Source organism: Borostomias antarcticus (genome assembly GCF_949987555.1).
Source record: "Borostomias antarcticus genome assembly, chromosome: 1".
Taxonomy (NCBI): Eukaryota; Metazoa; Chordata; class Actinopteri; order Stomiiformes; family Stomiidae; genus Borostomias; species Borostomias antarcticus.
The window spans coordinates 61,045,039-61,062,199 of NC_140234.1; the positions used below are offsets into that span (position 1 = coordinate 61,045,039).

The following is a 17,161-nucleotide window of genomic DNA, read 5'->3' on the forward strand; positions in this document are numbered from 1 at the left end:
GGTGGTGTGGTTGTTTGGTTCTTGTTTGAATGCGTGGTATACGTGGTGGTGTGGTTCTTGTTTGAATGCGTGGTATACGTGGTGGTTTGGTTCTTGTTTGAATGCGTGGTATACGTGGTGGTTTGGTTCTTGTTTGAATGCGTGGTATACGTGGTGGTTTGGTTGTTTGGTTCTTGTTTGAATGCGTGGTATACGTGGTGGTTTGGTTCTTGTTTGAATGCGTGGTATACGTGGTGGTTTGGTTCTTGTTTGAATGCGTGGTATACGTGGTGGTTTGGTTCTTGTTTGAATGCGTGGTATACGTGGTGGTTTGGTTGTTTGGTTCTTGTTTGAATGCGTGGTATACGTGGTTGTGTGGTTCTTGTTTGAATGCGTGGTATACGTGGTGGTTTGGTTCTTGTTTGAATGCGTGGTATACGTGGTGGTTTGGTTGTTTGGTTCGTGTTTGAATGCGTGGTATACGTGGTGGTTTGGTTGTTTGGTTCTTGTTTGAATGCGTGGTATACGTGGTGGTTTGGTTGTTTGGTTCGTGTTTGAATGCGTGGTATACGTGGTGGTTTGGTTGTTTGGTTCTTGTTTGAATGTGTGGTATACGTGGTGGTTTGGTTCTTGTTTGAATGCGTGGTATACGTGGTGGTTTGGTTCTTGTTTGAATGTGTGGTTGTTTGGTTCTTGTTTTAATGCGTGGTATACGTGGTTGTGTGGTTCTTGTTTGAATGCGTGGTATACGTGGTTGTGTGGTTCTTGTTTGAATGCGTGGTATATGTGGTTGTGTGGTTCTTGTTTGAATGCGTGGTATACGTGGTTGTGTGGTTCTTGTTTGAATGCGTGGTATACGTGGTGGTTTGGTTCTTGTTTGAATGCGTGGTATACGTGGTGGTGTGGTTCTTGTTTGAATGCGTGGTATACGTGGTGGTTTGGTTGTGTGGTTCTTGTTTGAATTCGTGGTATACGTGGTGGTTTGGTTGTTTGGTTCTTGTTTGAATGCGTGGTATACGTGGTGGTTTGGTTCTTGTTTGAATTCGTGGTATACGTGGTGTTTTGGTTGTGTGGTTCTTGTTTGAATGCGTGGTATACGTGGTGGTTTGGTTCTTGTTTGAATGCGTGGTATATGTGGTTGTGTGGTTCTTGTTTGAATGCGTGGTATACGTGGTGGTTTGGTTCTTGTTTGAATGCGTGGTATACGTGGTGGTTTGGTTATTGTTTGAATGCGTGGTATACGTGGTGGTTTGGTTGTTTGGTTCTTGTTTGAATGCGTGGTATACGTGGTGGTTTGGTTTTTTGGTTCTTGTTTGAATGCGTGGTATACGTGGTGGTTTGGTTGTTTGGTTCTTGTTTGAATGCGTGGTATACGTGGTTGTTTGGTTGTGTGGTTCTTGTTTGAATGCGTGGTATACGTGGTGGTTTGGTTGTGTGGTTCTTGTTTGAATGCGTGGTATACGTGGTTGTGTGGTTCTTGTTTGAATGCGTGGTATACGTGGTTGTGTGGTTCTTGTTTGAATGCGTGGTATATGTGGTGGTTTGGTTGTGTGGTTCTTGTTTGAATGCGTGGTATACGTGGTGGTTTGGTTGTGTGGTTCTTGTTTGAATGCGTGGTATACGTGGTGGTTTGGTTCTTGTTTGAATGCGTGGTATACGTGGTGGTTTGGTTCTTGTTTGAATGCGTGGTATACGTGGTGGTTTGGTTCTTGTTTGAATGCGTGGTATACGTGGTGGTTTGGTTGTGTGGTTCTTGTTTGAATGCGTGGTATACGTGGTGGTTTGGTTGTGTGGTTCTTGTTTGAATGCGTGGTATACGTGGTGGTTTGGTTCTTGTTTGAATGCGTGGTATACGTGGTGGTTTGGTTGTGTGGTTCTTGTTTGAATGCGTGGTATACGTGGTGGTTTGGTTCTTGTTTGAATGCGTGGTATACGTGGTGGTTTGGTTCTTGTTTGAATGCGTGGTATACGTGGTTGTTTGGTTCTTGTTTGAATGCGTGGTATACGTGGTGGTGTGGTTCTTGTTTGAATGCGTGGTATACGTGGTGGTTTGGTTCTTGTTTGAATGCGTGGTATACGTGGTTGTTTGGTTCTTGTTTGAATGCGTGGTATACGTGGTGGTGTGGTTCTTGTTTGAATGCGTGGTATACGTGGTGGTGTGGTTGTGTGGTTCTTGTTTGAATGCGTGGTATACGTGGTGGTTTGGTTCTTGTTTGAATGCGTGGTATACGTGGTGGTTTGGTTGTTTGGTTCTTGTTTGAATGCGTGGTATACGTGGTGGTTTGGTTGTTTGGTTCTTGTTTGAATGCGTGGTATACGTGGTGGTTTGGTGGTTTGGTTCTTGTTTGAATGCGTGGTATACGTGGTGGTTTGGTTCTTGTTTGAATGCGTGGTATACGTGGTGGTTTGGTTCTTGTTTGAATGCGTGGTAAACGTGGTGGTCTGGTTCTTGTTTGAATGCGTGGTATACGTGGTGGTGTGGTTGTGTGGTTCTTGTTTGAATGCGTGGTATACGTGGTTGTTTGGTTCTTGTTTGAATGCGTGGTATACGTGGTGGTTTGGTTCTTGTTTGAATGCGTGGTATACGTGGTGGTTTGGTTGTTTGGTTCTTGTTTGAATGCGTGGTATACGTGGTGGTTTGGTTCTTGTTTGAATGCGTGGTATACGTGGTTGTGTGGTTCTTGTTTGAATGCGTGGTATACGTGGTGGTGTGGTTCTTGTTTGAATGCGTGGTATACGTGGTGGTTTGGTTCTTGTTTGAATGCGTGGTATACGTGGTGGTGTGGTTGTGTGGTTCTTGTTTGAATGCGTGGTATACGTGGTGGTTTGGTTCTTGTTTGAATGCGTGGTATACGTGGTGGTTTGGTTGTGTGGTTCTTGTTTGAATGCGTGGTATACGTGGTGGTTTGGTTCTTGTTTGAATGCGTGGTATACGTGGTGGTTTGGTTGTGTGGTTCTTGTTTGAATGTGTGGTATACGTGGTTGTGTGGTTCTTGTTTGAATGCGTGGTATACATGGTGGTTTGGTTGTTTGGTTCTTGTTTGAATGCATGGTATACATGGTGGTTTGGTTCTTGTTTGAATGCGTGGTATACGTGGTGGTTTGGTTCTTGTTTGAATGTGTGGTATACGTGGTGGTTTGGTTCTTGTTTGAATGTGTGGTATACATGGTGGTTTGGTTGTGTGGTTCTTGTTTGAATGCGTGGTATACGTGGTTGTTTGGTTCTTGTTTGAATGCGTGGTATACGTGGTGGTTTGGTTCTTGTTTGAATGCGTGGTATACGTGGTGGTTTGGTTCTTGTTTGAATGCGTGGTATACGTGGTGGTTTGGTTCTTGTTTGAATGCGTGGTATACGTGGTTGTGTGGTTCTTGTTTGAATGCGTGGTATACGTGGTGGTGTGGTTCTTGTTTGAATGCGTGGTATACGTGGTGCTTTGGTTCTTGTTTGAATGCGTGGTATACGTGGTGGTTTGGTTCTTGTTTGAATGCGTGGTTTACGTGGTGGTTTGGTTCTTGTTTGAATGCGTGGTATACGTGGTGGTTTGGTTGTTTGGTTCTTGTTTGAATGCGTGGTATACGTGGTGGTTTGGTTCTTGTTTGAATGCGTGGTATACGTGGTGGTTTGGTTCTTGTTTGAATGCGTGGTATGTGGTGGTTTGGTTGTTTGGTTCTTGTTTGAATGCGTGGTATACGTGGTGGTTTGGTTCTTGTTTGAATGCGTGGTATACGTGGTGGTTTGGTTGTTTGGTTCTTGTTTGAATGCGTGGTATACGTGGTGGTTTGGTTGTTTGGTTCTTGTTTGAATGCGTGGTATACGTGGTGGTTTGGTTCTTGTTTGAATGCGTGGTATACGTGGTGGTGTGGTTCTTGTTTGAATGCGTGGTATACGTGGTGGTTTGGTTGTGTGGTTCTTGTTTGAATGCGTGGTATACGTGGTGGTTTGGTTCTTGTTTGAATGCGTGGTATACGTGGTGGTTTGGTTCTTGTTTGAATGGTGGTATACGTGGTGGTTTGGTTCTTGTTTGAATGCGTGGTATACGTGGTTGTTTGGTTCTTGTTTGAATGCGTGGTATACGTGGTGGTTTGGTTCTTGTTTGAATGCGTGGTATACGTGGTGGTGTGGTTCTTGTTTGAATGCGTGGTATACGTGGTGGTGTGGTTGTTTGGTTCTTGTTTGAATGCGTGGTATACGTGGTGGTTTGGTTGTGTGGTTCTTGTTTGAATGCGTGGTATACGTGGTGGTTTGGTTCTTGTTTGAATGCGTGGTATACGTGGTGGTGTGGTTGTTTGGTTCTTGTTTGAATGCGTGGTATACGTGGTGGTTTGGTTGTTTGTTGACCTGTGGGTTGACCTCGTTGACCTCGTTGACCCTGCAGAGGACGCGGAGGAGAGGGAGAAGGTGAAGAGAGCGGGCGAGTGCTGCAAGAAGATCCTCAACTACGTCAACCAGGCCGTCAAAGAGGCGGAGAACAAGCAGGTGAGCAGGAACACTGGGAACAGACACGGGGTCAGAGGTCAAACAGGTGAGCAGGAGCAGGAACACTGTGAACAGACACGGGGTCAGAGGTCAAGGAGCTCCTGGATGGAGGAACATGTATACAGACACAAAACAGGACAGAACTATATGAGTAGAGCGCTAGTGGACCAGCGTGTCCCAGAGACAGGACAGAACTATATGAGTAGAGCGCTAGTGGACCAGCGTGTCTCAGAGAGGACAGAACTATATGAGTAGAGCGCTAGTGGACCAGCGTGTCTCAGAGACAGAACTATATGAGTAGAGCGCTAGTGGACCAGCATGTCCCAGAGAGGACAGAACTATATGAGTAGAGCGCTAGTGGACCAGCGTGTCTCAGAGACAGAACTATATGAGTAGAGCGCTAGTGGACCAGCGTGTCTCAGAGAGGACAGAACTATATGAGTAGAGCGCTAGTGGACCAGCGTGTCCCAGAGACAGAACTATATGAGTAGAGCGCTAGTGGACCAGCGTGTCTCAGAGAGGACAGAACTATATGAGTAGAGCGCTAGTGGACCAGCATGTCTCAGAGAGGACAGAACTATATGAGTAGAGCGCTAGTGGACCAGCGTGTCTCAGAGAGGACAGAACTATATGAGTAGAGCGCTAGTGGACCAGCGTGTCCCAGAGAGGACAGAACTATATGAGTAGAGCGCTAGTGGACCAGCGTGTCTCAGAGAGGACAGGACTATATGAGTAGAGCGCTAGTGGACCAGCGTGTCCCAGAGAGGACAGAACTATATGAGTAGAGCGCTAGTGGACCAGCGTGTCTCAGAGAGGACAGGACTATATGAGTAGAGCGCTAGTGGACCAGCGTGTCCCAGAGACAGAACTATATGAGTAGAGCGCTAGTGGACCAGCGTGTCCCAGAGAGGACAGAACTATATGAGTAGAGCGCTAGTGGACCAGCGTGTCCCAGAGACAGAACTATATGAGTAGAGCGCTAGTGGACCAGCATGTCCCAGAGAGGACAGGACTATATGAGTAGAGCGCTAGTGGACCAGCGTGTCTCAGAAACAGAACTATATGAGTAGAGCGCTAGTGGACCAGCGTGTCCCAGAGAGGACAGAACTATATGAGTAGAGCGCTAGTGGACCAGCGTGTCTCAGAGACAGAACTATATGAGTAGAGCGCTAGTGGACCAGCGTGTCCCAGAGAGGACAGAACTATATGAGTAGAGCGCTAGTGGACCAGCGTGTCCCAGAGAGGACAGAACTATATGAGTAGAGCGCTAGTGGACCAGCGTGTCTCAGAGAGGACAGAACTATATGAGTAGAGCGCTAGTGGACCAGCGTGTCTCAGAGAGGACAGAACTATATGAGTAGAGCGCTAGTGGACCAGCGTGTCTCAGAGAGGACAGAACTATATGAGTAGAGCGCAGGCTGGACACTATATGACCAGCGTGTCTCAGAGACAGGACGGTGGACAGACCGTCCAGCGCTCATGACCGTGTCCCTGTCCCTCAGAGGCTGGAGGACTACCAGAGACGCCTGGACCTGTCCTCCCTGAAGCAGAGTGAGAACCCCATGATCTCAGAGTTCAAGGTGGGGTCAAAGTCTACTCCCTTTGTTTAATGTCTCACTTTATTCTATTAGTTTAGCTCTTTGTAAAAGCTGTTAAGATGTATTCCTTGATTTTTCCATAGTGGTGTTAGTGATTGGAGGAAGCCATGGATGAAATCTTATTTCCCCAGAGGGTAAAGAGTTGTAATGAGGTGAGCGAGACGTTCTTGTCCTGACGTGTGATTTGTCCCTCTGTCCTGCAGAGTCTGGACCTCACCAAGAGGAAGATGGTTCACGAGGGACCGCTGTCCTGGAAGGTCAACAAGGACAAGACAATCGGTAAATAAACATCCTTCAATACCATAGTTACAATGGATATTACTTATTATACCTCATTATAATATCGAGACATATTCAGTTGAGACCCTGATACGCACAACTTTCCTCCAAAACTTGAAATTGAACAATATTGGACAAAATGCTGAGGAGATGACGAGCTAGATTTACCCTGCACGCTACAGTAGCTCATCAGAATGGGAATGTATTCAAAGTGCGCTGGTCTAACTTCTCTCCATCCCTCCCTCTCTCCCTCCCTCTCTCCCTCCCTCTCTCTCTCCCTCCCTCCCTCCCTCCCTCTCTCCCTCCCTCCCTCCCTCCCTCCCTCCCTCCCTCCCTCCCTCTCTCCCTCCCTCTCTCCCTCTCTCTCCCTCCCTCTCTCTCTCTCTCTCTCTCTCCCTCCCTCCCTCCCTCTCTCTCTCTCTCTCTCTCTCTCTCCCTCCCTCCCTCCCTCCCTCCCTCCCTCCCTCTCTCCATCCCTCCCTCTCTCCCTCCCTCTCTCCCTCTCTCTCTCCCTCCCTCTCCCCCTCCCTCTCTCCCTCCCTCCCTCCCTCCCTCTCTCCTCCCTCTCTCCTCCCTCTCTCCTCCCTCTCTCCCCTCAGAGCTGTACACACTGCTCCTGGACGACATCCTTGTCCTCCTCCAGAAACAGGACGAGCGTCTGGTCCTCAAGTGTCACAGCAAGAACCTGGCGGGGACCGCCGACACCAAACACATCTTCAGCCCCATCATCAAACTCAACACGGTGTTGGTGCGCTCCGTGGCCACCGGTGAGCTCCAGCTCTGTCTGCACAATCTGGGGTTAGGGGTTCATCTCTGTCTGCTCAATCTGGGGTTAGGGGTTCATCTCTGTCTGCTCAATCTGGGGTTAGGGGTTCATCTCTGTCTGCTCAATCTGGGGTTAGGGGTTCATCTCTGTCTGCTCAATCTGGGTTAGGGGTTCATCTCTGTCTGCTCAATCTGGGGTTAGGGGTTCATCTCTGTCTGCTCAATCTGGGTTAGGGGTTCATCTCTGTCTGCTCAATCTGGGGTTAGGGGTTCATCTCTGTCTGCTCAATCTGGGGTTAGGGGTTCATCTCTGTCTGCACAATCTGGAATCTTTGCTCATCTCGTCTGCATTTTTGGGGTCCAAAAAATGAATGGAGGTGAATGTCTGGCCAAGTTTGGGGACCGGGCCCGTGTTCAGATCCACTCCATAACTGAATGGGTTCTAAATGGGCCCGTGCTCCACCCCTCCACCCCTCCACCCCTCCTCCCCTCCACCCCTCCACCCCTCCACCCCTCCACCCCTCCTCCCCTCCACCCCTCCACCCCTCCACCCCTCCACCCCTCCACGCCTCCACCCCTCCACCCCTCCACCCCTCCACGCCTCCACCCCTCCACGCCTCCACCCCTCCACCCCTCCACCCCTCCACGCCTCCACCCCTCCACCCCTCCACCCCTCCTCCCCTCCACCCCTCCACCCCTCCACCCCTCCACCCCTCCTCCCCTCCACCCCTCCACCTCTACACCCCTACACCCCTCCACCCCTCCACCCCTACACCCCTCCACCCCTCCACCCCTACACCCCTACACCCCTACACCCCTACACCCCTCCACCCCTACACCCCTCCACTCCTCCACCCCTCCACACCTTCACCCCTCCACCCCTCCACCCCTCCACGCCTCCACCCCTCCACCCCTCCACCCCTCCACGCCTACACCCCTCTACCCCTCCAGCCCTCCACCACTCCACCCCTCCACCCCTCCACGCCTCCACCCCTCCACCCCTTCACCCCTCCACCCCTCCTCCCCTCCACCCCTCCACCCCTCCACCCCTCCACCCCTCCACCTCTCCACCCCTCCACCCCTCCACCCTCCACCTCCTCCACCCCTCCACCCCTCCACCCCTCCACCCTCCACCCCTCCACCCCTCCACCCCTCCACCCCTCCACGCCTCCACCCCTCCACCCCTCCACCCCTTCACCCCTCCACCCCTCCACGCCTCCACCCCTCCACCCCTCCACCCCTCCACGCCTCCACCCCTCCACCCCTTCACCCCTCCACCCCTCCACGCCTCCACCCCTCCACCCCTCCACCCCTACACCCCTCCACCCCTCCACCCCTACACCCCTACACCCCTCCACGCCTCCACTCCTCCACTCCTCCACCCCTCCACCCCTCCACCCCTCCACCCCTCCACCCCTACACCCCTCCACCCCTTCACCCCTCCACCCCTCCACACCTCCACCCCTCCACACCTCCACCCCTCCACCCCTCCACCCCTCCACGCCTCCACCCCTCCACGCCTCCACCCCGCCACCCCTCCACCCCTCTACGCCTCCACCCCTCCACACCTCCACGCCTCCACGCCTCCACCCCTCCACCCCTCCACGCCTCCACGCCTCCACCCCTCCACCCCTCCTCCCCTCCACCCCTCCACGCCTCCACGCCTCCACCCCTCCACCCCTCCACCCCTCCACGCCTCCACCCCTCCTCCCCTCCACCCCTCTACCCCTCCACCCCTCCTCCCCTCCACCCCTCCTCCCCTCCACCCCTCCACCCCTCCACACAAAATCACTCTAGTAGTTTTTGTGTAATTGTGCTAACGGACAAACGTTTTCTGGGGGATGGGGTGTAGTGGTGGTACCCATGCAATACCCACGAGACACAACATGGACATGTTCTCTCTCCTCTTGCAGACAACAAGTCGTTCTTTGTGCTGTCGATGTCGGACAACGGCGCCCAGATCTACGAGCTCATGGCCCAGACGGTGTCCGAGCAGAGAACGTGAGTCTGATATGGTCCAGATATCTCTGCAGCATGTCGCTTTCTCATTCGTTACTTCTCTCGAGCTGACCCTGTTACGTGGCCTCCCCAACACCAGGTGGCAGTGTCTGATCACGCAGAGGGCAGACACCATGAAGACAAAACCACATCCCATCATCCCATTACCTCAGACAGAGTGAGTCCTCCGCTGGGTTTTCTTTAGTGCCGGCACCATCGTGTGAAGTGTGTCTTTTGGACTTAGTTGGACGTGTAAATACGTGTTTATTTGGTGTTTGTGTGTGTGTTTGTGTGTGTGTGTTTGTTTCAGTGTGGACCGTGATGCTGTTGACATTATTAGCACGGCGGTGCCCAAACTGAGCAAAGACCCTGACCGCACCTCAACTGGGAGTAGCCAGTCACCAGGTATGTATGCAGATATCTAATTATGGAATGATCTATACTGTAAGGAGTGTAATATCCCCTCAAAGAAATGAGCATTTTCCTTGAATGCCTTGTTCATGTTCAATGTCTGTATTGTTCGCTGTAATTTCCTTGTTTTGTTGTGAAATGTTTTTACCCAGGACCCACCTTTCTACAGCACTGTGGTCGACCGTTGTCGTTTTAAACGTGCTCTATAAATACATTTTGATTTGATTTGAATATTGTTTAAGTTGTTTATGTTAATGCGTGCTGAAGCGCTGCACACTCCACCAACACTTCACCAACACTTCTGTGTCCCCCCAGAAAAAGAGCTCACTTCCTCTCCGGGTCTGCAAGCCCCGCCCACAGGGACCAACCCATTTGAGGGCGCCAAATCAGAGGACGAGGAGGAGGAGTCGGCGTTGCCGGAGAGAGGAGAGGAAGAGGAGGAGGAGGAAGAGGAGGTGGGATCGTTCCTGGAGGGCAGCCTGGCAGACAGACTTCCCTTCCTCCAGGAGAGGTCGCGCCAGGGCATCGCCATTAACGAGCAGGAGCCCGATGCCCTGGGCGCGCCCCCCTCCAGGGCCGAGGAGGAGCCCGATGCCCTGGGCGCGCCCCCCTCCAGGGCCGAGGAGGAGCCCGATGCCCTGGGCGCGCCCCCCTCCAGGGCCGAGGAGGAGCCCGATGCCTTGGGCGCGCCCCCCTCCAGGGCCGAGGAGGAGCCCGATGCCTTGGGCGCACCCCCCTCCAGGGCCGAGGAGGAGCCCGATGCCTTGGGCGCGCCCCCCTCCAGGGCCAAGGAGGAGCCCGATGCCTTGGGCGCGCCCCCCTCCAGGGCCGAGGAGGCGCTCCGGACCTGTGAGTTCACCTCTCTGATGTAGATATCGACCCTAACCCTAACTCTATCACGACCCTAACTCTATCACGACCCTAACCCTAACTCTATCACGACCCTAACTCTATCACGACCCTAACCCTAACTCTATCACGACCCTAACCCTAACTCTATCACGACCCTAACTCTATCACGACCCTAACCCTAACCCTATCACGACCCTAACCCTATCACGACCCTAACCCTAACTCTATCACGACCCTAACCCTATCACGACCCTAACTCTATCACGACCCTAACCCTATCACGACCCTAACCCTATCACGACCCTAACCCTAACTCTCTCACGACCCTAACCCTATCATGACCCTAACCCTATCACGACCCTAACCCTATCACGACCCTAACCCTATCACGACCCTAACCCTAACTCTCTCACGACCCTAACCCTATCACGACCCTAACCCTAACCCTATCACGACCCTAACCCTAACCCTATCACGACAGCACAGCATGGCGTACAGTACAACGTTACAATTAACCCCCCCCCCCCGCCCTCCTCCACAGTGGCGGCCCTGAAGCAGGTCCTCCTCAACCACATGATGAGCCGCGAGGAGGAGGTGGGAGGAGAGAAGGAGAAGGAGCAGGAGCAGCGGAAGGGCCGGTTACTCAGGACCACGTCCCTCCGGGCGGCCGAGGACAGCAGCAGCGCTGACCCCAGGGAGGCGGAGCCCTCGGCGGTGACCTCTGAGAATGGGGGCGGCTCGGACCGGGCGGAGCCGGGGAGGAAGGAGGACGGCCCCCCGGAACTCCCCTCCGGGGACACCGGCTTCTTTGAGACGTCGGAGGAGTACGGTGAGCGGGTTGGGACATTTAGACGGAGGACGCCGGAGTTAGAGCACCGCCCACCGCCGTCATCAAACCTTTTATTTTATACCACCGCACATTTCATTCACAGCTGAGCATGACCTTGGTTTATTTACACATCTCTACCTCTCCATATCTCTATCTCTCCATCTCCATCTCTCTTCCTCTCCATCTCTATATCTCTACCTCTCCATCTCCATATCTCTACCTCTCCATCTCCATATCTCTATCTCTCCATCTCCATATCTCTACCTCTCCATCTCCATCTCTCTACCTCTCCATCTCCATATCTCTACCTCTCCATCTCCATCTCTCTACCTCTCCATCTCCATCTCTCTACCTCTCCATCTCCATACCTCTACCTCTCCATCTCCATCTCTCTACCTCTCCATCTCCATATCTCTACCTCTCCATCTCTATATCTCTACCTCTCCATCTCCTTATCTCTACCTCTCCATCTCTCTACCTCTCCATCTCCATCTCTCTACCTCTCCATCTCCATATCTCTACCTCTCCATCTCCATCTCTCTACCTCTCCATCTCCATCTCTCTACCTCTCCATCTCTATATCTCTACCTCTCCATATCCATCTCTCTACCTCTCCATCTCCTTATCTCTACCTCTCCATCTCTCTACCTCTCCATCTCCATCTCTCTACCTCTCCATCTCCATATCTCTACCTCTCCATCTCCATCTCTCTACCTCTCCATCTCCATCTCTCTACCTCTCCATCTCTATATCTCTACCTCTCCATCTCCATCTCTCTACCTCTCCATCTCCATATCTCTACCTCTCCATCTCCATATCTCTACCTCTCCATCTCCATATCTCTACCTCTCCATCTCCATCTCCATATCTCTACCTCTCCATCTCCATCTCTCTACCTCTCCATCTCCATCTCTCTACCTCTCCATCTCCATATCTCTACCTCTCCATCTCTATATCTCTACCTCTCCATCTCCATATCTCTACCTCTCCATCTCCATATCTCTACCTCTCCATCTCCATATCTCTACCTCTCCATCTCCATATCTCTACCTCTCCATCTCCATCTCTCTACCTCTCCATCTCCATATCTCTACCTCTCCATCTCCATATCTCTACCTCTCCATCTCCATATCTCTACCTCTCCATCTCCATATCTCTACCTCTCCATCTCCATATCTCTACCTCTCCATCTCCATATCTCTACCTCTCCATCTCCATCTCTCTACCTCTCCATCTCCATATCTCTACCTCTCCATCTCCATCTCTACCTCTCCATCTCCATATCTCTACCTCTCCATCTCTCTACCTCTCCATCTCCATCTCTCTACCTCTCCATCTCCATATCTCTACCTCTCCATCTCTCTACCTCTCCATCTCCATATCTCTGCCTCTCCATCTCCATCTCTCTACCTCTCCATCTCCATCTCTCTACCTCTCCATCTCCATCTCTCTACCTCTCCATCTCCACATCTCTACCTCTCCATCTCCATCTCCATATCTCTACCTCTCCATCTCCATCTCTCTACCTCTCCATTTCCATATCTCTACCTCTCCATCTCTACCTCTCCATCTCCATCTCTCTACCTCTCCATCTCCACATCTCTACCTCTCCATCTCCACATCTCTACCTCTCCATCTCCATCTCTCTACCTCTCCATCTCCATCTCTCTACCTCTCCATCTCCATATCTCTACCTCTCCATCTCCATATCTCTACCTCTCCATCTCCATCTCTCTACCTCTCCATCTCCATATCTACCTCTCCATCTCCATATCTCTACCTCTCCATCTCCATATCTACCTCTCCATCTCCATATCTCTACCTCTCCATCTCCATCTCTCTACCTCTCCATCTCCACATCTCTACCTCTCCATCTCCATCTCTCTACCTCTCCATCTCCATCTCTCTACCTCTCCATCTCCATATCTACCTCTCCATCTCCATATCTCTACCTCTCCATCTCCATCTCTCTACCTCTCCATCTCCATCTCTCTACCTCTCCATCTCCATATCTCTACCTCTCCATCTCCATCTCTCTACCTCTCCATCTCCATCTCTCTACCTCTCCATCTCCATATCTCTACCTCTCCATCTCCATATCTCTACCTCTACCTCTCCATCTCCATCTCCATATCTCTACCTCTCCATCTCCATCTCCATATCTCTACCTCTCCATCTCCATCTCCATATCTCTACCTCTCCATCTCCATCCACCCTCCCCCCTCAGGTAGCTACATGGTCCTAGAGGGCTATGGGGGGTCGGGGGAGAGCAGCACGGACGACGACGCGGGGGTCAGCGGAGAGGGAGGGGTCCAGTGGGGCTCGGCGGGCGACTCCGGCATCGACCTGAAGAAGCTGCTCTCCTCCTCCTCACAGACAGGGGGCGCCGGCCCCAATCTCAGCCGGCAGGTTATGACCCACATACGCCTCCTACAGGCCAACTTGCAGCACCTGAAGGTAGGCTACGCTAGGCTACGCTAGCTAGCAGCCCAGATCTATTTATCTATCTATCTATCAACCAATCAATCAACCAATCAATCAGTGGATTCCTCTTGGCCTACAGAATCTACCTTGCCAGTTTGGAGTCAGTTAGTGTTTTTACCCCCCATTGGGGAAACACTGACATGACTATAAAATGAAGCCCAGTGGGTTGAATGGCCAGACCCTAGGGGGCGCTGTTGTATGGTAAATAACCATGCAAAACTGTATTTACTTTTAAATCGTGGACTGGGGCTTTAAAGGGGTAGTGTGCTATTTTGGACATTTAGCCCTATTTTTATTCTCTATGAAACATAGAGACCATTTTACTGATCGTTCCAGTATTGAGCGAGCTGCAGTTTTTCTGCAGGCTCTCACTGGGCTACAATGGAAGTCCATGGGGCTCCTGTAAATGCATTGGAAAAACTATGATAAATGTGCTTTTCCGAGACGGGAAACACAGGATGTAATCTTACCAGTCTCACTATGCTGTCCTGTGAAATGTGTCGCAATCCGAATATTTTAGGTGTACATCAAAAATAGGACTAAATGTCCAAAATTGCACACTGAGTTTCTCATGAGGCATCCAGACATGTCAGTCTGCCTCTATCCATTCTGTGTTTTGGACACATACTCATGGGTTCAGCCATCCATTGCTCTGTTCCTGTATGCATTCTGTTATCCTGTCCGCCCATCTGCGCGGCCATCTGCTCGGTCAGAAGATGATTTAATGTCTCTACTCTCTCAGGAAGTGGAGACCAAGTACAACCAGCTGTGCCAGCAGCTCGGAGAAACAGCCCCCGACGACGAGGACAACAAAGGTCCCGTGTTCTTCCACCTGCTTGTGAACTATGGCTGCTTAATTGATCATGAATAGTTATGAATCAAACGCTGTTAAACATACATTATTCAGCTTCACATTTGACAAATGGTAGAGGTTGTACTTGGAAACTATTTTTTGGATCCGATCTAGAAGGTTCTGCATGGTACAGTAACTCACTCCCTCTCCCTCTGGTCTTTGTCTCCCTGCAGATCAGAGTTAGTGATGACAGAGCTCCCTTCCCCCCACGTCTCAAGGACATAGGAGTGACAAAGGGGGGTTGGGGGGGACAAGGCCTCCTGTCCCCCGGATGTCCCCTACCTCCTTTCTCCCCCCCCCTTCCATAGTGGAGACTGGAGAGAGCAGCGGCGCTAGCTGGCGGCTAGCGGCTAGCAGCTGGCAGGAACACATGGCAATCAGGGACGTCCTCGCCCTGCATCACCTCCTCATCAGGGCCATAGCAACACTCCTCTGTCTGTTCATCAGGGCCATAGCAACACTCCTCTGTCTGTTCGCTTGAACAACGGGAAAACCAAATGGAAATGAAGAAAACTGCCATTCAGATCGCATGGGCCACAAAAAACCCCAGGACAAATCGGGCATGGATATCTCTAGATAGGAACATCTCACAGCTTGGGCATGGATATCACTAGATAGGAACATTTTTGTTTTTGTTTGACGGGTCTGGATTAGTATATTTAGTAGCATCTTCCATGTGCTTGCAAACGTTTGGCTTAGGAACTGCCTACTGTTCATGTAGAGGAACAACTGAGTCTTGTGAATCCCCTGTATGGGACGTCCAGTATTGTCCAATTTGACATCCTCCACTCCATGAACCAGGGCTGTTTGTCCCCTGATACCTGAACTAGCCACAAGCTGGGACTCAGAGTGAGACGCATGCTGGGGATTCAGAGAGGAACATGTCAGATTAACACTTCAACCATTTTAATTCATCCACATGATTATCTTACCGCCAATTGTTCAGACTATGCCAGAAGTAATTACAGAGCTGTTTCTAAAATACTGTATGCGAAGGCCTTGATTGTTGTTTAAACCCACGTCTTGCCTACAACACCGGTTGGTGCTGGCTGGTGTCTTGGAATAGGCCAAGACTAATCCTGGACTACAATTTACCTGACGAGTCACTGACGATGCTGTTGAGTCTAAGATCAGGCTTCTGACTCCCAGTCCAGGAAGCGTGGTAGGTAGTCTTTACGTACTGTAGGTGAGCACACGGCCGTGACGAGTCCCCTGGAGAGATGTAGTCAAATAAATAGTAGCTACCAGTCGCTGTCTCTGATAATTGTGGACATGAATCTATGAATGAGTTTGATGCTCATGTGTTTGCAATAACTCCATTGTGGGGTCATACTCCGCAGATTAGTAAAAAGGAAGCTACATTTGGATTTTTCATCATCTGTTCACATTTCCATTACGGGACGAAAGATAGAAAGACAACAGTGAGAAGTGTTCTAGAGATATTTCAGTGATTCTGTGTGCAGTCAGTGGTGATAAACAATATGAGGCCTATTTCCGCACCTTTTTGGTGTGTGGCTATATCTCCTCTGATTGGCTGGCATTAGCGATGACCTGGGACCACATGGTTGATAAAGTAGAAAATACACGAGGACAGTCTGTCATTCCTGTGATCAACTTTCCCTGTCATGTAGTATCATTCCAAATAGCAGGGACCTCCCCCCCACCCCTCAGCACAGTTGCTGTATGTTACTTTTTACTTTTTTTTGAAAGTCCGACTCTGTTACTGTACACCATCCATTGAATACAAGCTACTGAGGAACATTTCACCATTGAGCTTGAGGTGTGAGCGCAGGATCTCTGCAATGTCATGGTTGGACTGAGAAATGGACGGCACAAAAAAAACAACTTTTACTCAAACGTTCAAACGTTCGCCCCAGCCAAAAGACTGTGTGCGCATATGAAGTTGTGGCTTGGATTCTTGGATGAAAAAGAAGTAAATGACAAAAAAAGCAGAAAATAATTCATAAAACTTAAAAAAAGGACTTCTATGGACTATTTTAAGTGTAAAAATTGTACAATTATGACCAACACTGCATCTCTTAAAGTAAGAGCAATCTTCCTATTTCCTTGGTTTTGTTGTTTTTTCTCTTGCTTTCTACATAATTCAATCATGTATTTTAACAGAAACTACTAAAAAAGGAAAAATAAAAGACTGCAAGGTATCCCTAAAATATTAATGTAATCTGTATTTTTATTATTTTTTGTCTAGACGTTATTATATTTTTATTATATTATTATGAGCACTATTATTAATATGGTCTCTTGCTCTGTTGAAAACATTAATAGTTATTTTAGATGAGAGATTTAAATTTGACTGATCTATTGTTTAAAATGAAGGGAAAGATTGCAAACTGTGTCTTCATTTTATTTCAGTTCATCTTCTTGGTGTTGTGGGAGGGTCATATGAGATGGGAAATGGCCAAAACCACACAAATGAAAATATTAAATATCATTAAAGAAGCTTGCTGGAAACACTGACCATGAAGTGCTGTCTTCTTTTGGACAAAGGGAAAATTGATTTTTCTCCAGGTACAACTAAATAATTTAGAGGATTATTTTCTTTCTGTCCATCAATCTGCAGAGAGTCTTGAAGCCAGTGAAGATAAAGAGGAATTTTATGAAGGTTAGTTTGGAGA

General features: G+C 49.9%; 1 protein-coding gene across 1 annotated transcript in view; it reads left to right on the top strand.

Moving 5' to 3' along the window:
• The window catches only part of LOC311308385 (uncharacterized protein), a gene marked incomplete at its 5' end in the record, with an annotated part of 30,311 nt that extends 13,420 nt beyond the window's left edge, over positions 1-16,891 (top strand). Inside the window, 12 exons of the mRNA XM_084437344.1 lie at positions 4,356-4,456; positions 5,959-6,036; positions 6,258-6,333; positions 6,933-7,100; positions 9,012-9,099; positions 9,197-9,274; positions 9,407-9,501; positions 9,823-10,356; positions 10,901-11,246; positions 13,420-13,645; positions 14,415-14,487; positions 14,699-16,891. Coding sequence (XP_084293470.1) covers positions 4,356-4,456; positions 5,959-6,036; positions 6,258-6,333; positions 6,933-7,100; positions 9,012-9,099; positions 9,197-9,274; positions 9,407-9,501; positions 9,823-10,356; positions 10,901-11,246; positions 13,420-13,645; positions 14,415-14,487; positions 14,699-14,709 — 1,874 coding nt within the window. The 3' untranslated portion in view covers positions 14,710-16,891. The remainder of the gene's footprint in view (positions 1-4,355; positions 4,457-5,958; positions 6,037-6,257; positions 6,334-6,932; positions 7,101-9,011; positions 9,100-9,196; positions 9,275-9,406; positions 9,502-9,822; positions 10,357-10,900; positions 11,247-13,419; positions 13,646-14,414; positions 14,488-14,698) is intronic.
• Positions 16,892-17,161: the final 270 nt, after the last annotated feature.